This window comes from Schistocerca americana, chromosome X (genome assembly GCF_021461395.2).
Source record: "Schistocerca americana isolate TAMUIC-IGC-003095 chromosome X, iqSchAmer2.1, whole genome shotgun sequence".
In the NCBI taxonomy this organism is placed as follows: Eukaryota; Metazoa; Arthropoda; class Insecta; order Orthoptera; family Acrididae; genus Schistocerca; species Schistocerca americana.
Window position 1 is genome coordinate 611195646 of NC_060130.1, and position 22919 is coordinate 611218564.

The 22919-nt window shown below is 42.1% G+C and overlaps 1 protein-coding gene across 1 annotated transcript in view; it reads right to left on the reverse strand.

The window, feature by feature from the left end:
• LOC124555301 (host cell factor 1-like) overlaps nucleotides 1–22919 on the reverse strand; it is a 259704-nt gene that overhangs the window by 11908 nt on the left and 224877 nt on the right. The window contains 2 exon segments of the mRNA XM_047129175.1: nucleotides 9554–9758; nucleotides 10037–10192. Of these exon segments, the coding sequence (XP_046985131.1) occupies nucleotides 9554–9758; nucleotides 10037–10192 (361 nt within the window).

The window sequence follows — 22919 nt, forward strand, 5'->3', positions numbered from 1 at the left end:
AAAGGTCAAAATATTATGAAGATGGAATAATGAATTCATCAAATGTGTGTACATCACGTGCAGTTTTCATCGCAGGCATTTGATTGCCACACTTCACCAATTTCCTGTCTGGTGCAAGTATGACTAAGCCCTGTTGCTCATGAGTCCCTCCACTTGAGCCATGTGTTACTAACTGCCCCACTCTTATGCAGTTGCCATGCTCAAGAGCAATGAGTTAGCTCGATGCGAGTACTGACTCAACAAGTAACGTTTTTCATAAAATTTCATTTGTTCTGAAATATTGGCTTATCACACCAAATGGGGAAAAGTAATCAGTGCTATTTCAATGACAATGCCAAGCAACAAACATGACACAAAAGAATTAGTACAGCATTGCTGAGACAATATTGTAGCTGTTGATGTGTGGGAGGTCTATTAGATGATACGTGTGCACATGTACTGTGCAAGACTTTCCCCACTCCTGGTCTCTGTCTTTGGTGAGAAAATAATTCATTCAATGTTTATATTGTTGTTGTTGTTGTTGTTGTTGTGGTCTTCAGTCCTGAGACTGGTTTGATGCAGCTCTCCATGCTACTCTATCCTGTGCAAGCTTCTTCATCTCCCAGTACCTACTGCAACCTACATCCTTCTGAATCTGCTTAGTGTATTGATCTCTTGGTCTCCCTCTACGATTTTTACCCTCCACGCTGCCCTCCAATGTTAAATTTGTGATCCCTTGATGCCTCAAAACATGTCCTACCAACCGATCCCTTCTTCTAGCCAAGTTGTGCCACAAACTTCTCTTCTCCCCAATCCTATTCAATACCTCCTCATTAGTTACATGATCTACCCACCTTATCTTCAGCATTCTTCTGTAGCACCACATTTCGAAAGCTTCTATTCTCTTCTTGTCCAAACTGGTTATCGTCCATGTTTCACTTCCATACATGGCTACACTCCATACAAATACTTTCAGAAACGACTTCCTGACACTTAAATCTATACTCAATGTTAACAAATTTCTCTTCTTCAGAAACGATTTCCTTGCCATTGCCAGTCTACATTTTATATCCTCTCTACTTCGACCATCATCAGTTATTTTACTCCCTAAATAGCAAAACTCCTTTACTACTTTAAGTGTCTCATTTCCTAATATAATCCCCTCAGCATCACCCGATTTAATTTGACTACATTCCATTATCCTCGTTTTGCTTTTGTTGATGTTCATCTTATATCCTCCTTTCAAGACACTGTCCATTCCGTTCAACTGCTCTTCCAAGTCCTTTGCTGTCTCTGACAGAATTACAATGTCATCGGCGAACCTCAAAGTTTTTACTTCTTCTCCATGAATTTTAATACCTACTCCGAATTTTTCTTTTGTTTCCTTTACTGCTTGCTCAATATACAGATTGAATAACATCGGGGAGAGGCTACAACCCTGTCTCACTCCCTTCCCAAGCACTGCTTCCCTTTCATGCCCCTCGAGTCTTATAACTGCCATCTGGTTTCTGTACAAATTGTAAATAGCCATTCGCTCCCTGTATTTTACCTTTGTCACCTTCAGAATTTGAAAGAGAGTATTCCAGTTAACGTTGTCAAAAGCTTTCTCTAAGTCTACAAATGCTAGAAACGTAGGTATGCCTTTTCTTAATCTTTCTTCTAAGATAAGTCGTAAGGTTAGTATTGCCTCACGTGTTCCAACATTTCTACGGAATCCAAATTGATAATAAACTGTTTATAATAAAAACAGAAAGTCCCTGATCAGCTGCCTGTGTGTACATAATATGCCTTGATCTGCTTATAGCCCCTGGAAATGGACAAGTTAATACGAGAAATAGTTGTCTAACCTCAATTTTCACCTTTTAGCACTGACTACTAGTAATGCCCCAATACTGGTACGATTCTTGATTTGAACACGATTTTTGAGCAGAGTTTAAAAAAAAAAAAAAAAAATTAGAATCACAAGGAGAATACTGGTAATTTTATTAGTATTCAACCCCTCATTACTTTTTGAGAAAAGTAGCCAACTATGGACAGACAAAGTTTTCTTGTATTTATCTATTTTATTTGATATTTTGATACCATGTATCTTGAAATGCATAATGCAAAAATCTGTGGGACTCTTAGAATTTTTCAATCTATCTTCAATGTATTAGTTTTTTCCTCAAAATAATACCAACGAAAAATAAAAATTCAGTTATTTAAGAAACTGGTTATTTTGAACAGTTTTAATAGTCCGATTAAATTGGAGATGAAAATAAACAGTATTACTGAAAACCAGTTGTTTCAGAGATAACCGCTTCCCCTTGCTTGTAGTTGACCCACTGTTGACTAGTACAGTTACATTCATGTCAACAGTGACTACTCTGCTGTGTTGTTACATGCATGCAGACATTTAAGTGGCAACATAGGGTGTTCTTACATGTGTGACACTTTTATTTTTTTGTGTAGTGTTAAACTGTGAGCACCACAGAGCCGGCAGTGCAGAACACTTCATACCTACACCACGCTGGCAGCAGGAGAGGTGCACACTGAATATTTTTTACCCTCCCATTCCCAACACAATTTACCAGCTTTAATAGAAAGGTGGAAGAATTACTTGTGTCAGTTATTGCTGTTCTGCCAGGTATGGCACATCGTCAATCCATTTGTTAAGACTGCCTTGTTACTGACCAGCAGTGCATGCTTATATGAAATTGTACGGAAGCTGAAGCCCTCTACCGACCCTGAGAAACTTAACTTTGAGGAATTTTTCATCAGTTGCTCATGCAGTATTTTGGTCATGAAACCCATGTCATGGTGGCACAGTTACAGTTCAACCTGCTCCACAAGTGCACCAGGTGTTGTATATGGCATAGATCACCAACCTGCAAGGTCTCTTGCCCATGCATTGTTTTGCATGTTTCCAATGTGCTACCTCTTGTACCATCTTGCTAATTAGGGACATAATCATAGGGTCAACACTTGACCCAGAGATCCAAACTAGGGCACCAGCCTTGTCCAACCCTTCTTCAGCACAAGTTGCAAAGATTGCTGAATCGCATGGACTTATGACAGCCAAAAGGGACATACTTTCCAACAATTGGCACATGTCACAGTTAAATGCGCATGGGGAAGAGTCCTCAGTGCCCCCTGGGATGAACCAAGCAGCCTTGCCTTCTACTGAGCCACTGCAGGTCGATGCTGTTGACGTGCGAGTGCACTGATGTCACAGTGCTGACTGTTTTCGCCCATGTTGGGCTCAGCAAGTATGCATAAATCACAGACTCTTACTCTCTGCTCACAACATTTTTCTGTCTTTTTGTGTCACTTTCCTTAGACATCTGTTTCTGCACAATGGGCAAGCCAGCCGTCTTGCCCCAATTGTAATTTGTTACATGTTCAACAGGACTGCCTACACGTAGAAGCCATGTTTGGGGTCTGCTGCAAAATACGCAATTTGGCAACAGTTCATGACACTCAGCGAGCCACAAAATGGTCACTGAAGGCTCCAGTGTCCTCCCTGGACTCAGGCGCTACCTCCAATACGTCCCAGCATTTTCTGCTGTAGTTGATAGCGGACAGGTGACTGACTGAGTTTCAGGTAGACATAGGAGCAATGGTCAACCTAATTAACTTAAGATACATACTGGCCCTTGGGCTGCCCTAAACTGCAATGGCAACTACATCGAGTTGTGTCTCATATAAAACATGACAAATTCTCCCTCGCTGCACATTACACAAACGTAAAATGGCAACTTACGTTGTTAATTGTGAACTCACCATTGGTGTAAAATATTTTTGGGTCTTGTCCCTAGGGGTGTGCATCTCAAAGCCATTTATTTGCCAGCACCTATTAACCTGATGGAGCTTCAGTTCTTTTTTGGCCAGATTTTGTATTACACCAAGTTCATTCCCCAAACCGTGCACATCTGCCATCCTCTTAACCAGCTTCACCAAATGGGCACCAAATTTGCCTACTCTGTCGACTGTCGATAGGTTTTCACAGTCCCTCAAGCAGTGTTTGTGTTCCACTCTCTGTTTGACTCCTTTTACGCCATGTAAACCTTTAACCCTGGCATGTGACACATCCCAGTATGGCACTGGTGCGATTCTTTCATTTCAGAACCTGGATGGCACCAAGCAGCCCATCGCTTATGCATCAGAGATACCTTCTTTGGTGCAACGTAATGATTCACTGGTGGGAAAGCAGGAACTGACCATCATTTACAGAATTTAAAAGTTTCACATTTTCTTATATGAGGCAAACTTACCATTATCACTGGCCACAAGTGGTTTTCTTATTCAGTCCACATTCCAAACTGTCAGATAGGACTGCCCACTGACGGCAGAGGTGCACTCTCTTCCTCAGTAATTATTGTAATGACATTTGATACCTGTCCACTGCCTGGCATACAAATGCGGATGCACTATCATGATTGTCAGTGGGACTGAATTCCAAGTTCAAATGACATGAGGCACTTGTTTTTGCCTCAGATGATACCTTGCAGTACATTTTGCTGGATTTTCCTGGCCATGGCCACCAATCCACTTTTCCATAAAATTGTTTCAGCTGTATAGATGGGATGCCCAGAATGCATTCTTTTGGGAGTGGAATTGGCATGGCACAAGCGTTTTCTCCTATGTGATCAACTCGAGATTTGGGTAGGCCATCCTCATGCTTGCCACAGAGGAGCAAAGTTGCTGACAGGTCATCCCTCTGGTATTGCGTTCTCACATAGTCCAGCTGCTGCATGTGTTGCACTGGGGTATTACTCTTAGGAAGGCTTTGGCACTTTGTTACACCTACTGGACGATGATCACTCGTGATACTGAATACCTTATGTGGGCTTGTGCTGCTTGTGCGCAAAACCAAGATGTGCTGCTGTGTCAGTTTTTCCCTTTGCCAGACACGGAGCACCCTTGGGACAGGATGCATGTTGACTTTGTGGACCGCATTTTGGGAAGCACGTGGCTGTTGGTGATCAATGTATTGTCAAATCTGCTGTAGACTGCAAAGCTGTCCTTCATAGCATCAACGGTTACTGTTCATGTGTTGCCAGACACTTTTGCTGTCAAAGGCTTTCCCGTGACCCTCGTATTTGATAACAATTGGCACTTTGTGTCATGACAGTTTGAAGACTTTTGCATCTGCAGTTTTATCCAGCATCAGACTGCCACCTCATTTTACTCGGTGTCTCTCTCTGAGGTGGACTGCTTCATGCATACATTCGAGACACAAAAGAAGAAGTCCGTGTCTGCCCCATCTCAAAGCAAAGTTTTGTCAAGTTTTCTGGCTAAATATTGGGCATCACCTGTTAACAGGTGCCAGCCGAAGGGTCTTTTGCATTTGTCACAACCCGAGTCGCCTGTCCCGAACCACTACGGCCTGTCATGTATTCGCCGTGGGGCTGCCGTTTTGGCCCAGTCTTCTAGGCCAGCAGCAGGGATGACTGCTGGGTGCAGTGGTGGGCCACAAAGCTCAGCAGCTGTTTCTTGTGGCTGTCAGTTGGGAGTAGCTGAAGTGTCATTACAATTGGTCACGGCCTCAACCTGTCAGACTTACGATGACACCATCTCCAAGCCAGCTGGGAGACGGGGTCAGCTGGGAGACGGGGTCAGCTGCTTTGTTGTTCTGGTGGGGGGCTCCCTAGTATGAAAGCGTACTCACCCACTGCTGCCCCAGCATGCTCTCTCCCATCCTACCTTCGACCACAGAATAGTGTGTCAGCAGAGCTAGGCTCCCATGACTACCACTATGGAGCCCACAGAATTTGAACCAGTGCCCCCTTTTCCCTGCCCACCATTGGTGGACTCTTGCTCGCAACTGAACAGTGGACCAACTGTTACCCCAGCAATCTTCCGCCACTCCAGCAGGTGCAAGATGCTTTTTTCATTGGTTGTTCTGCTGCCGAGCACTCTCGTGTCATCTTTGGTTTTGAGACGAAGTGGTCACAGCATAAATTGGGAAAATTCTGGGCCTACACAGCCTTTTCAGGGGGGAGGGATTTAGTATCCTCACCAATGGACATTGAGTGGATCCAGAGGCACTAGCATGTTACCACAGTGAAACAGTACAGAATGTTGCCACAGAATGTGCATGTTAAGCACAGCATGGGCAGACCCATGGAAACAGGAGTTTATTTACCAGTGGAAATAGGCCTGGCCCAGCAGATCTAATGCTGATTCCGATGCCCATGGACCAAGCCTTCGCCTCACGCAGTGCTCTGTTTCTGTGTGCTCAGTTGTCAGTCACCTTCACTGGTCACGTGTTGTGCTTTCCTATGCGCTCATTCTCCACACAGTGTTTGGGCACTCCGCTCCCCCACAAATACATTAAGATTCATTCGTCAATGTGAGATTCTGCTCCCCAGCTGGTAGTCAACTCACTGGCAGCTAGCAGTTACATTCACTCCGACAGTGACTACTCTGCAGTGCTATTGTGCCCATGCAGAACAATAAATTTATCATTTGTAGGCAGAATACACCTACAAGAGGAACCAGTTATCAAATAATTTGCACAATAGGATTCCAATGGAAACTTGTTTATGTCTATTATATGCCATATGACTTACCAAGGCTCAGGTTCACTACTTCCCATTATCCAAACAATGTACAGCCACATAGAAGATAAATTTGAAAAGTAAGCTTCCACTGGGTACTTCAGAAAACACTGGCAACATGACGACACTTTATTACATACATGTTAAATATTAAATTATTACTCGGCATACTTTCCTGAGACATAAAGAAGTTGCTGTAGCAGTGGTTAAGAATCTGAATACCCTCAACATAGAACATTGCTACCAGTGACTTGTTTATCATTTGGCATCATCTTAAAGATCCTTATTACTTTCAAAATGCTACGACAACAGCAAATTTTTTTTTATCTTGGAGAAGAGGCAGCAATTGATATAAGCCAAATCAGGGCTTCACTGATGATGGTCAAAACAACTTATCTGAAAGCTGCTTAGAGTATAACTATTATTATTTCATATTTACATTTACATATGAAACTCATGTCCCAACAGATGTAACCATCTGCACACTAAGAACATAAGACCATATATATTCAGTGGATCTTATGAATAAAATGTGGTTATCGAATGAACTGTTCATGAAAGATGATGACAAATGCCCAAAATCTCATAGTTGATAATCATAATTTTTTTACAAGTACTTGCATGAGTTAACTGGTGAACAGAACTTGTTTGCCTGTGAACATTACTTCCTCCGTCCCAAGGTAAATAGCACCCTCACCCTTAACACATAATAATTTCAGGTTGGATGTCTGGACAATGCATACAGTACTTTTCTTAACATCTGGACCACAGAGTTACTGATATCTTAATTATCCACATTTGAAGCATCTGCTCACAAAATTTTGTTTTCAGCAACATGCAGCTTTTGAAAGATGGGAAGGCCCAAAAATAGTTGGTCAATAAATAAAGAGATCTTTGTTGCAAACAATTGGAAATTGTCTTTTGGTCACCTCTATGGTTTCTCTCCAATCCGGCAGCCTTCTTTAATTGAACACGTGAATGCATACTTCATTGTCAAGTTATTAGTGCTGAACAGCATCCACAGTTTTTTGTCCCCTCAAGACTTTTGTAGATGTATATATTTTCGCTTGGCACGGATGTTATAATATTTTCTGGAACTCTATCACTTTGCTACTGCCATTTTATCCTTCATGGTCTTCTGTACCACTTGATATGCAGCACTTTTTGAACTATTTCATTATGGAGTCACCTTAGATTCTGCTCCAGGCATTAAGGGTCCACTGCACAAGGACAGATGTCGATAGCTTCTTGAGCAAGCCACTCACTAAAGCTGTTAGATGTGAACCTAGAAAGGTCTGTTCACAACAACATCCACTGCTTGAGGCTTTGAGAACAAGCAACTAGGAATTATTACTAGGTCTGTATTGAAATTTGATATCATATGCTTAGCTTCCTGATTGAGGTGTGCCCTGAAAGGTGTCAGCACCAACATTTTTCTTCTATTAAGAAAATAGGCTGATATTCTGTTGGAAACAACCTTCGACCAACAACCAATGAAGCATTCCTTTCCTTGACACCTGAAGAGGAGTCCTGTAGGCAGTTTATCTTTCGTATGGTTTCCCTCTGAAGAATAAAGGGGCAGCTTCCTACCATTTGTCAGAGCACCGAGCATTACTGTTATTCTGGGCTTTTCATTGGCAGAACTTGTTATAGCAGCATCCTCTATGATAACTGTAATATCTGGAAGAACATCAAAATAAATTAGCTTAGCAGTTGTGCAGTTTCCTTACACTGATTATGTGGCACTGAAAAGTAAGCCATGGGAAGTTGCTGACCTGGGGCTGTTCTTCAGCATAACGTAAGCTCTGCAATCTTCATTATCCTTGCACACCAGCCAGTGCTTGTTTTCAATTCCATGCTGCACACTGTCAGAAAATTCCTCTATTTCCAGTGCCTTCACTCTGTTAACTTCCTGAATAATCAGGGGGTCTTCATTCCATTTCTTTTGCACATACTGCACAAACTTCGGCTCCAGTCAATGAAAACTACCCTGCTTCGATCATCTGAAGATTAGGTACCATCTACAAGCATAAACTTCTGCGACTCCAAATTTCCTTCAGTCAGATAGTTGTTTATAATCTATGCTTCATGGACACATTAACTTAAAGAAATTAGTGTCATATTGTTTGTATGAACCAACAGTGAACCTCAAAGTCTCAGATCCATGTTTCTCAACAGTGTAACATAAATAAGAAAAGTTGCAAATGAATAATTTTCTAGGCAAGAATTGTATTTTAATCGTGTATTCATCCACTGATGAGTGTGGTTATGAAATCATGTCCAAAATTGACCATTCCCTTTGATTGTTTTAATTTTCCCCAGCAGCAAATTTATACTACACTGACAGCCATTAAAATTGCAATGCACTGAAGGCAGCATGCAACACACATTGGCACAAAGTATACTACATGCAAGAGGACAATTTTAAGTATCTTGTCATGGGTGACAAAGAGACTGACATGCCACCACTCACCAACCATTACAGTTGACGAACTCTGGCTTACAGCTGAAGCAGCACGGAACAATGTACCTGTATCTGTCATCCAAGCTTAGTCTGATCCAATACCCTGCTCAGTCAGAACTGCTGTTCCTACCAGATGTGCCAGCTCTGTGCACTAAATTTCACACCCTATACACTCCTACAAATTTAATTATGTATTTATCCTACTGTGCTCTATACACACCATAAGTAAAATTTTATTTGTTTTCTATTTTTCCTGCCGTTGTATTTTTAAAGGCCAGCAGTGTACATTACATTTCTGATCATTAATAAACCTAACGAGCTCATCAAAAGCCTCAAACTGAAGAACTATAGAAGTAATGCTACTGGACAGGTGAAGTGCATACTGTAGAGAGAGTGTGTATAGAACAGAAGTTTATGTAACTACTAATAGTGAGTTCCAGTTTGGAAACCTATGCAATCTGTCTGTGGCAGATGTTTCCAAACACAATTCAGAACACTCTGTGCTGTACTTACGTGGAACAACACTTTTCTAAGCCTAATGCATATAACATATTGAAGAAAAACATACCTTGAAGCCACCTCACTTGTGTAGCTGGCCCGTATCCCCTCTCATTTCGAGCAGCTATTCTGAATATAATGGCAGGCTTTGTATTTTTATCAATGTGAGCTTCAGCAATTTGATGAGGTTCTATCCTGCAGTTACTGTTAGGTCCACAATAGACTCTCATAAAAGCTAACTGGGTGGATGTACTCAAGACAGTTTTATTTTCTCCCTGAAAACAACAATTTATAAGCATTTCAAAAACTGACGTTAGTCAAGGCACACAGAAATTTAGGTTTATTTACTACCATTCACAAACTAGTAGCTCTGCACAGATGCGAAGTGTATTTTTCTACAAACTCATTTACGATTAATTTTTTTCCTCCACTTCTATGAATATGTACAACAAAATTTACAACAAATATGAAATTAACAATTTCAGTTACTTTATTCAAATGCTAGATGCTACACAAAGAAACAGTGTAAAGTTACACATATTGAAAATCTTACCCGTACTTGAGAAGTGGCACTGCGTACTGCAAGATATACAGAGTACTCTATAATGACCTCATTTGGTGGAGGGTCCCAAGACAGATTAACACCATCATTTACCTTTAAAATTTTTATAGCTGATGGTGCTCCTGGCAGTTGTGTGACCACAGGGCCCTTAAAAATGAAAATGTGCAATTTTTGGAAATTTAATTTGTACACGGTAAAGTAATAATACATAGAATACTGAGAATACCTACAGAATGTCCAAAAACATCACATGGAAAAAGAGAAATGTACAAACATAGAAGTCACACTGGAGCAAACAAGATCTTTAGGTACATTCATGAAAGTTTAATATACACCAGTCAATAAACATACAAATGAATAGTACACACATATCTCTTATCAAGTTTCATGTATAACCGCCCAAAAGAATTTTATTTATTGATTCTAGTGCTCTTGCGTTGCACTTATTTGTGAAAAAAGATGTATAAATATGTGTGATTTACTGCCTGGTGTGCGCAAATGGCGGTACTGCTATTATTTAGCCATACAGGGGGAGATGGCAGGAGGGGGGTATGGAAGAATATTGAATACTGAATAAAAGAAGCTAACACTCTTGACAAATTACAATCCATTCTATGTAGGGACACTAAAATTTGATTTATAATGATCTTTCAAGAGGTGAACGAATGAGATGGAGGAATAAGTAGTCTAATGTTCATAAATCTGCACAGAAGTCCATAGATCACTGTTCACAAATAAAGGCAATAAATTTAAAACTTTCTTATACAGTTACAAAATGTAAGAGTTATTCATTTTATGGCATGCTTTATATTCATTTTGATACAAATAAGACTGATTTAAAGCACCATTTCTACTTCATAAACAGATTTTTGTTGAAACAGCATTCATGTTTTCAGTGATGAGAAGGCTACATGTCAATCTCATAAAAACTAGAATCAATAAATATGACACTTTCGTAAAACTACAAATACAATATTAAATGAAAAATGTTACACACACAGCACAGTCTCACAAATCTCGGACAGGACACTTCTTACACACCCTACAAGATGAGAGTCCTCAGTGCTGCATCTGCATTGTATGCTGTGTGTAATTACACAGTCAAATCAAATGATGTTATAAACTCACAGCTCACAAGAATAGTTAAATTCTTATGTTATCATACTTAAATGAAAAAGGAATGTTCTGATACGGCTGAAGAAAACTCAGACCTTCAACTTAAGTCAAGTGTCTTCTTGTAGCACTCACTTATAATCGATACATTTTCTGTATCCCACGATACCATGGAATCACACTCTAGCTACACAAAAAGAACACTTATCAATTTAGACATTGACAATTGTCTCTAGAAGTTTGTTGCGTATTCTCATTTAATGGACCAGCTTTTGGAGACTGGCTTTTAGTGGTGAAACTGTAGTTTTCTTTCTGATGACTATATGATTCAGGCAACTGTCATACTATGTCTGCTAATGGTTCAGTGGACCACGCTCAATCACTTCTATTACCAACATAATTTTTCACACAAGTGAGTGATAATCCTTTTACATAGTTCCCTAGCTACACACCATCAGTCTTTATGGATGATCCCACTGTGGTGCTGTTCACTGTGAGATGTGTAAACTAAGCAAGGACGTCCAAAAAATGTCTTCATCAGATCGCTTACTTTAATTACAGCTAATGTGCACAACATGCTGTCTCAGTGGTTCACATCTATCATCACCATTAACTTTTATTACAAATCACTAGATATCAATGGGTACAATTTGCTCTCCATGTACGAATTCAATTATATCTTTTGCATGCACAGATGCACGCTGGACACCATTTTTACAGTTAAATCTACATTTTACTTCATAAGCCACAGCATAGTGTGTGGTGGAGGTTTTCCGCTGTAACAAATATTTTAAATCAAAATTAATGCTCCAAAACTAGCTCCAATGAGAGTGTATACTTTTATTCATATTTTATACAACAGGCCTTTTTCGACTCACTGCCATTATCAAGTGATGTCTAGTTGAAAGTGATGACATGTTGCATCTATAGTAAAGTCTACCTGTCATGTCTTGGTAAGTATAATACTTTTTGTAGTTACAAAATGTAAAAATACGTTTTTGTCAGATATGTTGACAGTTCAGTAACTACAAGAAGTATTATACTTACCAAGACATGACAGAAAGACTTTACTATAGATGCAATGTGTCGTCACTTCCAACTATATGTCACTTGATAATGGCAATAAGCTGTAACAGGCCTGTCGTGTAAAATATTAAAAAACATATTACTTTATTGCAGCTGGTTTTGGAGCATTCATTTTCATTGTCTTATACTGATGTATACTATGCTGCGGGCCCGACAGAACATAAGAAATATTTTGTTTTGTCCTGTTTCATTAACAGATGCTATGTGAGAAATCTGATTATCATTCCCACACTCTATGCCGAAATATTTCTAATTTTAGCAGTACTTTTACTACAAATGATTTACACACACTGACTAAAAAACCTGTCAAGAATTGTGCACATCTTTAAACTGTTTCTGATTCAACTTAGTAAGAACTCCACCCCAATTAACGACACTTGCGACTTGTTTTAAGAATGACTTTTACAAAAATGCTTCCACAGATAAATTACACTTTCTTGGATTCATCTGATAAATCCTGGTCTATCATTTGTCTTCCACTAAAGTAGATTTGGGCAGTTATTCCACCTTGAATTGCCATGGTTGGATACTTTACAGTTGTGTTCCATTCCAGTGAACGATCACTGATTGTGTAGTAAAATGGAATCCAGTTTCTTCACCTTATGCACCTTACATAATATGTATTTATGATTGTGGCCAGCACCCTGTACATTTGCAAACAGCCTGAAAGTTACAATTTTTATCAGGCACACAATTCATTTATAATTTCTTTAGCTAAAATTAACACTACTTTTGCTTGTAACATTCTAAGTACTATTTCCTTTGAAGTCTTCAATCCAATCACATACCTATTCTGAAACAAATTTTGTTTACTAAACTACACTGCAGTAACGTATCTAAGGCTACCTCAAAGTCAAGAAACAAGTTACCGATGTGGCCTCTACTCTCTACAACCTACTGGATTTCATTAACAAAGTGAAAGCTCAATTTCGATACATTTGATGCTTGTGGAATCTGTGTTCACTCTTACACAGGAGCTATTCAGTCTTCAAAGAAACTAATCATTCACAAATCGAAAATATGTTCTGGAGTTCTAAAACAAACATATGTGAGGGACACAGGTCCAGGAGTTCTGTACATCCACTCTGTAACCCTTCTTAAGGCCTGGAAAAAAATTTGCCTTTTTCTAATCATGTAGGACCCTCCATCGTTCCAGTGACCTGCTAAAGAATGTTGCTAGAAAAAAGGTCAGTTATTTTGCATCTGGTCTTTCCTCTCTGAAGTGACTTCAATGGTATTCTAATTCCATGCTGACATATTTCTATAGCCATCGTTTCTGTATCCATGTGATGACTGAGTTCTGCAATCTTCTCTGGTAAAATTAGCTGAAATGATGTATTCTGTCTTGTGAAATTTCCTTTTATATTCTTCCTGTTTTGTTGCTATCACAATCAATGAGCACTTGAACAGATGACAATTATCAAGTGACTGAACTTACATAGAACCAAACCAGAACAGCCTCACAGATCAGATTTTGTTGCAAGTTCACTGAATGTTTCTCTACTGCTCATCTTGGATCTTTTTGGGCGTTATTCAGCTTTCAATGTTTCTCTGTTGCTCATCTTGGATCTTTATGGGCATTATTCAGCTTTGATTGAATCTGACACGCAGCTCTGTCAGTGACCTTGATACCTTTCTGTTGGTATTTAATTATTGTGGGTTGTTCCCATCCCTCACTATCTTCCATGCCATGAACTTAACTACATGTTGTCAGCAATACATCAGCACACGTGCAACACATTCTCTACATTTTCCTCCCTTCAGGAGACCACTCATTACTGGCTGCAGAAAATGTTAGTAATATTTTTGCTGTCATAGTTGGTAAGAACAAATATCTTGGTTCTGTAAGTGATCAATGTTGTTCCAATAGCCTAATGGTCTGTAATTCTTATTTCTTTTTTAATTTAACATGGAAGTTTGGGCTTGTTTGTTTCCAGCAGATCTAATGTGTTCCCCCTCATTTGATGTTTGTCTAGCCAACTGCTAAATACAAATCTCAGAAAGACATTTGCTGCACTGCCAACAATTCTATATATGTTTCTCTCTCAGCTTATGGCTGGACTAATTGATTAGGACATTTATATGCAATGTTTGCCAAGCTTTCCCAGAAGCACTCCTGACTTTGATATTTTATGTGAGTGGTCAACAGAAACTTTGTTACTACTTCGGGTACTTTAAGGACTGTTTACTTAACCTAATGATCTTGTATTCTGACTCTGAATTTATCCCATTTGACAGTGTTTTTAAGGCAAGAAGTACACTACCGATGCTGTTGTTGAACAAATATATCTGGTACATATTCCATTCAGAATTAAGATTTCAATGCTGTTTAGTTCTGGTCACAGTAAGCCTTCTGTTTCAAGTATTACCACTGCTATAAGTGACAAGTTAAAATTAGAATGGACATCCTGCTGAACGATTATGCTAGACTGCCTAAAGCCATAAGGCAGTGAAAGTAGATTGAAAGTAGAAGCATCAATCGCACCACCACCACCACCACCACCACCACCACCACTGCCGCTGCCTTCATAAAAAATCATTTATTGAATATATTTGAACAAATAATCAAAAATTTTCAAAATCACGCCCTCTTGCGTCAATACACTTCTGGAGGCGGTGTTTCCATGCCTGTATGGCATCCTGGAATGTCTTTTCCAGAATGTCCTTTAGTGCTGGTGTAACATGTGCCTGGGTGCTTTCAATCATGTCCCAATGTTTTCCTTTCATGACTCCTTTTAACCGAGGAAACAAAAAAAAGTCAGCGGGAGCCAGGTCAGGACTGTAGGGAGGCTAGGGAACCAATGGGGTCTTGGTCCTGGCCAGGAAGTCGTTGACAACAAAGGCACTGTGACTCGGCACATTGTTGTGGTGAACTTTCCACGTGTCCTTGATGTCGCTTCGGCAGCATGAGACCCTCCTTTTCAGTCTTTTGTGCACTTCCAAGTAGAAAGCCGAGTTCACTGTAGTCCCAGTAGCTACGAGTTCATGGTGGACAATGCCTCTGACATCAAAGAAGACAATGAGCACGGTTTTAATCCTGGACTTGCTCATGTGCGCCTTCTTGGGACAGGGCGACGATGGGGTGTGCCACTCTGAACTTTGCCTTTTTGTCTCGGGGTCGTACTCAAAAATCTATGACTCATCACTAGTGATAACCGAGTTTAAAAAATGAGGATCATTTTCACACATTTCCAACATTTCTCGGCACCAAAGCACTCGCATGTGCTTGTGTTCATCGGTCAACACTTTTGGGACGAGTTTGGTACACACCTTTCTCATGTTCAAATCTTCAGTCACAATGCGGAAAACAGTTGTTTTTGACATGTTTTGAGTTTGTGCTATCAACTGAAGGCTCAGCCGTTTGTCATAGTTCAAACAATCGTGCACATGTGTCACATTTTTGTCAACTCGTGCAGTTGATGGCCATCCACTGTGAGGTTCGTTGGTGATCTTCTCTTGGCCCACCATGAACGACTTGTGCCATCAGAAAACTTGTGATTTGGACAAGCAATCAGTCTCAAAGGCATGCTGAAGTAATGGAAACATTTCGGTGGTGGACTTCCCAAGCTAAATGCAAAATCTGATAGTGTACCGTTGCTCTACAGAATGATCCATTGTGCCGTGTTACATAAACTCAAAATGGGGTTGACGGAAACGCACGTCCTGACTCTCCAGCAGCTCGCAGCCGAATGACACAAAGAGCGTTTTGAAGCTAATACTCCCCTTCACTTAGCCCAGCCAGTTACAACACGCTGTGGTGTACCATTGTGTCAGAAATAAATTGGTCACATTACTTATGGAATGCACTGTGTGTATCAGCACAAGAAATAGGAGGCATAACTGTTAACACTAAATTTTGTTTGCCTTTTATTCCAATTACAGTCATGTATCACTGCTGGATACGAGTGTACTCACAAACATATCAGCTTCAAAGAACTATATTTTATGAAATTTAATAATCTTGTCAATACACGAGAGTGTGTATGTTAGTCTTCCACAGTTATTATATCTCTCAACTGAATGATCTCTCACTATCATTCGGGCTGGCTGTTCACATTCAAAATTTTCTTCCTAGTGGTGATTCATTAATTCAAATTTCTAATGCAAGAGATGGGTACATACTCCAACTTGACTTCTGTCACTAAACAGTGATCAAGGTGATCTGATCTGATCTCTCTCTCTCTCTCTCTCTCTCTCTCTCTCTCTCTCTCTCTGGGCCATCTAGCTATTAGCCTTCAGTAAGCAACACCACTAAGATAATTTACAAGATCCTAAAGAAACTACATAAAGCCTAGACCAGGATGGCCAATTGGGAGACTTAAACCTTATTCCACCAGAATGAGACAATGGACGTTAATCACTGAACCACCTTGCGCAATGGAAATTATTTCAGAATTGCCAGAAAACCGGTATCAGACCACAGAAATCAAAATAGGAGCAGCAAGTAGAAAGTCTTCTCTCTTCATTGGTCTACGTAATGACTGGCCTATTGAGTTTATTCCTGTTTGTAACATAAGCTTGCAAAACTACTTGAGGAGTTTACTTGCCCAGCTTCTTGCAGTAGAATTTAGCATCCTGTAAGTACAATGGCCAAATTACACACAGACATAAGACTAACAGGTCATAGCAGTGCCCAGTTTACTGGTAACATTATTCAGGTATGTATGTAGATTTATTTATTTATTTATTACTCAAAAATGTACGTAGTTTTGCAATTTGGTGTCAGGTATAATTCTACATACTTCTCTGGTTCAGCTTTTAAGTGCGGATTAATCTGATCTGCTGAATTTAGATTTACTACATCTTAGTTCATTATATACTACCTGATCACATGTATCTGGACACTCCTACATAATACAGAACTCATCAAAATATGTGACAAGAAGCAGGCCTGACAGTACAAAAAGAGGCACGGAGTTGTGTTGTCAGCAGACAAGCAGTAATACGCAGAATGGTTCAGTTGTGCGAATTCACAGACTTCAAATGTGAACTAGTTGTTGGATGTCAACAAAAAATCTCTCAAGGACATTTCACCCCTCCTAAAGCTGTGAAACTCAACTGTTAATGGTGTGATTAGGAAGGGAAATGCAAAGGAGCCACAGCTAAACAAAAACCAGGCAGACCTCATGTACTGACAGTGAGGAACCATCGAACACTGTGGAGGGTGGTTGTAACAAATTTTTTGAAATCAGTAGAAGGAATCGGAGTTAAAAAGCATGGAGTACAAAAGTCAATCCAGAAGAACTGGGTTTAGTGACTGCCTAGAGAATTTTACTTGCCATATATGTAGTGGCAACAGTGAAGTACAGAGGATTTGTGTGTGTGTGTGTGTGTGTGTGTGTGTGTGTGTGTGTGTGTGTGTGTGTATGTGTGTATGTGTGGGGGGGGGGGGGGGGGTGTTTAGGGCGCACCAACATCTAAGGTCATAAGCGCCTAGTATAGAACCATAAAAAGCTGGGACTGTGAGGGTAAACAATCGTTTCAAGGTCCAATACAGAAAGAAAGAAAGAAAAAACAAATCTAAAAGACGTCGGCAAGACACCAGAGTCACCAGGTAGAAATCAAATCTCTTTTGTCATATTACTGCTTTTTTAAAACCTTAAAACGTAAGCCACAGCTTGCATGTCATCCGCTAAAATGTGTGGCAAAGCGGGCGGCAGCCCGACCCTGAGACATAAGTGGCTAAAATGGCGGCTGAGGATCAGGAAATGTCTTGACTGTTAACGGCTGGCTACAGAAAGGACAGCTGGGTGCAGGGTCACCACTCAACAAGTGGCAGTGATTAAAGCGGCAGTGCCCTATTCGCAACCAAGCTAACATTACTTCCTCACGGCGAGACAGCCGGGAGGAAGCCGACCAGGCTGTTGGGAGAGGTTTGTTCCCATGAAGGGAGCACCAATGGTCATGCCAAAGTCACAGTTACGCTGATAGAGAAAAGTACTAATATCTTGCAAGGGAACAGGGTAACAGGTGGGCCGACCGAGATGGACTGCGGCCTTGGCTGCAGCATCAGCAGCATCATTCCCAGGCACACTAACATGGCCAGAAACCCACATGAACATCACCTGGGGGGTCTCCCATCTGGGAACAAATGGAGGCAGTCCTGGATCCATCGAACGATGGGGTGGACTGGATCTGGATCATCTAAACTCTGAAGGGATCACACAGCAAGTGAGCTGGTGCCTCTGGAAGTAGTGAACAGCCTAAAAGAGGGCAAAAAACTCTGTGGTAAAAATTGTGCACTGGTCGAGAAGCCGGTATTGAAACTATCATCCTGACGACAAAAGCACAGCCAACACTGTGGGCGGACTTGGAACCGTCAGTGTACAAAAATATGCTATCAGCAAGTTATGAGCATCAAGAAATTTGCAGCGATAGGTCAGCTCGGGAGTCAAATCCTTCAGGAACCAGTTGAGCCAAAATGAGCACAAAACTGTGCTTGAAGCCAAGGTGGTGAAGTGCTCTCACCAATTCGGAAAGTGGCAGGAAGTGTGAACTGCAGCTGCTGAAGCAGGTGACGAAAGCGGACACCGGGAGGCCGCAGATAAGAAACGTACATCTCATATTGGCAGTCAAGAATGTCATCAAAAAAAGGGTCAAAGATTAGATAGCCTGGCATGGAAGAAAGCAGACACGCATACCTACTGAGTAGGATGTCGCGTCGGTATGACATTGGTAGGACAGGCTTCTGCGTGGAGACTCTCAACTGGGCTAGTACAGAAGGCACCAGTGGTGAGACGGATCCCCAAATGGTGTATTGTATTTAGACAGCATAAGATTGATGGCCGTGCAGAGAAGTAGACAATGCATCCATAATCCATCGTGGAACAGACAAGAGATTGATAGAGGCGGAGGACAGTCCGGTCAACTCCCCAAAAGGTACCACTCAATACAGGAAGGATATCGAGGGACCAGGTGCATCGTGCAGCCAGGTAGGACATGTGGGGAGACCAACTGAGTTGCCTATCAAACATAAGCTCTAAGAACTTCGTTGCAGCCACAAATGGGAGAGCATTTTGGCCCAGTCGCAAGGGATGGTGGAAGAAACGCCTTGTACTGCCAGAAGTTGACACAAACAGATTTGGTAGCAGGAAAGCGGAAACCATTTGTAACACTCCACGAATAGAGACGGTCCAGATAATGCTGAAGATAGCATTGCAGGAGACACGTCTGCTGGGAGCTGTAAGAAATAGCAAAGCCGTCAACGAAAAAGAGAGCCAGAAATGCCAGCTGGAAGGCAGTCCATAATTGGGTTGATGGCTATGGCGAAGAGGACGACACTCAGTACAGAGCCCTGAGGCACCCCGTTCTCCTGTGAAAAGGTGTGGAATAAGGAGAAACCCACACGTACCCAGAAAACTCGGTCTGTTAAAAATTCCCGGATGAAAGTGGGAAGGTGACCGTGAAGGCCCCATGTGTGCATAGTACATAGAATGCCTGTCCACCAACAAGTATCACAGGCTTTCTCCAAATCAAAGAATACAGCCACTGTTTGTCGCCTCTGCAGAAAATTATTAAAGATGAACGTCAACAGGGTGATGAGATCATCAACCACTGAGCGGCACTTTCGGAACCCACATTGAGCGTTAGTGAGAAGATGGTGTGACTCCAGCCACCACACTAATCGACCATTGATCATGCGTTCCATCACCTTACATACGCTGCTGGTAAGGGAAATTCGACAATAGCTGGAAGGAAGAGATTTATCTTTACCAGGCTTAGGTAGGGGAACAATAATAGCTTCACGCCAAAGTGTGGGAAATACACCATCAGTCCAAATACTGTTGTAGGTATCGAGGAGAAAGCATTTTCCCACAGGAGGAAGATTCTGCAGCATGAGGATGTATCGGATGCAGGAGCAGAAGACATGGATGAGGAGAGAGCATGCTCGAGCTCCCTCACAGTAAAAGGAGTATTGTAGCGTTCTCAATTCAAAGAGAGAAAAGGGACTTGCATGAGCCTCTTCCGCCTGTTTCCGAGGAAGGAAGGCAGGATAATAGTGGGTGGAGCTCGAAACCTCAGCAAAGTACTGGCCCAAAGCATTGGAAACATCGACAGGGTCGACTATCACGTTTCCCGCCACAGTCAGACCAGGGTTCGGGGAGTGGGCGGTAGTCCTGGAAAGCTGGTGCAGACTACCCCAAACAAGAGAGGAAGGAGTAAAACTGTTGAATGAGCTGGTGAAATACACGAAGTGCATGTTGTCGGGCACAAATCGCATTGTCGCACTCCACAGTCCACCAAGGAACCAGGACCCGATGGGGAGAAGCAGTAGTACGAGGGATAGATGATTAGGCAGCCAAGAGAACAGCTGAAAAATGGCCGCTCGTCAAAGACTGCCAAGGAGGAATATAGCCTCCAGTCAGCAAGAGAGAATTTCCAGAGAGCGGGCCGCTGTGGTGGGGTATGATTGTACAGGCGAGCCACACAAGGGAAGTGGTCACTCGAGTAAGTATCAGAAAGAGCTCACCACTAGAGACATCGAGCAAGCTGGACAGAGCAGATCGAGAGGTCTAAGTGGGAATAAGTGTGCGTGGAATCAGAGAGAAATGTGGCTTTGCCAGTGTTAAGGCACAAAAGATTAAGATCATTAAGTAGATCCACCAAAAGAGACCCTCTCGGGCAGGCGACAGGCAAGCCCCAAGGAGGAGGATGATGGGCATTGGTGTCACCGAGGAGCAGAAAGGGTGGAGGAAGCTGAGAACAAGCTGCATCAGGTCCACCCTAGTGACAGCAGAAGACGAAGGAATATAAATGGTGCAGAGGGAGAGGTAAATTCGGGAAGGAAAACACGGGCAGCAACTGCTTGCAGGTGGGTGTGCAAGGGGATCGAACAATGACAAACATCATCTCGTAGAAGCAGCATGACCCCACCATGATCAGGAATCCTCGCTGTAAGAGGAAGGTCCATCCGTAGTGAAGTAAAATGGGAAAGAGCAAACTGGTCTTGAGGACACAGCTTGGTTTCTTGGAGACAGACTACAAGTGGACATTGCGATCGCAGGAGCAGCTTGAGGTCTGCCCTATTAGACCGAAGGCCACGGATATTCCATTGTAAAAGGGTCATAAAATTTAGGAACACTGGAGAATGAAGAAGAAACACTCACCTGGATGGCCACTTAGGGCGAGCCATCGAGGGAGGAGGGCCACTGGAATCCACAGGAGGAGGATCTTTGTCCAGCAACTCAGTGGGATCAACAGAGCTTCCCCAGTGACGGTCAGTTGAAAAGGACCGATGAGTCAAAGAGGGCTGACGAGTTGGAGAGAGGGAAGACTGTTTGTCTTTGGATGATTGTTTTGACTTTTGGCGATTGGCAGAAATCTTCCTGTGAATAATCCTTTTTGAATTGACAGTTCACTGGCTGCGTTGCCACTGTCTTTGCCGGTGAGAGCGAAGAACAGGTAGCAGAATCTACAGCCCAGGAAGCAGGAGACGGAGTGTCAGCTTGAAGGCAAGGCAACTTTACCACCATAGAACTGAATTGTAATTCACAAGTTTACGGAGCCATGTTTTTCGTGGGACGGGGAGAGGCTAACATGATGCTGTAGATTCCAGATGAAGGGACATTCGGTTTACGGCTTGCCAACAGTTTCCGGGCAACAGGAAAAGGTACGTGGGGGGGAAGGGCGGTACGGGCGGGCGGAAGGGCGGTACGGGGGTAAGGGGCGGTACGGGGGTAAGGGGCGGTACGGGGGTAAGGGGCGGTACGGGGGTAAGGGGCGGTACGGGGGTAAGGGGCGGTACGGGGGTAAGGGGCGGTACGGGGGTAAGGGGCAGTACGGGGGTAAGGGGCGGTACGGGGGTAAGGGGCGGTACGGGGGTAAGGGGCGGTACGGGGGTAAGGGGCGGTACGGGGTGGGGGGGGGGTGGGGGTAATGTGTGGTACAGGGAAAGAACTGGACAGGGAAAGAGTAGTACAAGACAGAATATTCCTACAAGCAAACCAACGCAAATTAGCTTCAAGAGCCCATGAAGGCACAAGAGGGGAAAAGGACAGGAGAAAATGAGATAAGCAGCATAGAAAGAGAAATGATTTATATCTTTCCTGAAATGCAAAGTTAACTATTGCACGCAATGATTTCTAAAAGGTGCAGTCCCCTGCAAACCTCTGCTTCCTCAAACTGGCCCCATAACCAAAACTATTACCCACCCTCGTATTGTGGTATGGGGGTGTTTTTTTGTGGTTAGCACATGGCCCCCTTATTGCATTTAAGAAAACATTAAATGTGGAATGACATGGACACATTTTACAGCATTGTGTACTGTGTACAGTAGAGGAACAATTCGTAGATGACTGACTGTATCAGCGAGACAGTGCACCATGTCAAAGCAGCATCTGTGAGGCAATGGTTTGTGGACAGTAACATCCCTGAAATGGACTGGCCTGCCCACAGTCCCAGCCTAAACTGTGGAACACTTCTGGGATGTGTTAGAATGTCAACTTCACTCCAAACCCAAGCATCAAACACTACTATCTCCTTCATTTTCAGCTCTTCAAGTAGAATGGGCTACCATTCCTCCATAACATTCAGGAACCTCACTGGGAGTGTTTCCAGCACAGTTGTCAGAGAGACAAAGGGTGGAAACACTCCACATTAATGTCCCGTAAGAGGTGTATCATCACCTACAAATAGCACTGATAATTCTACAAACTACATTATGAAAGATAAAAGA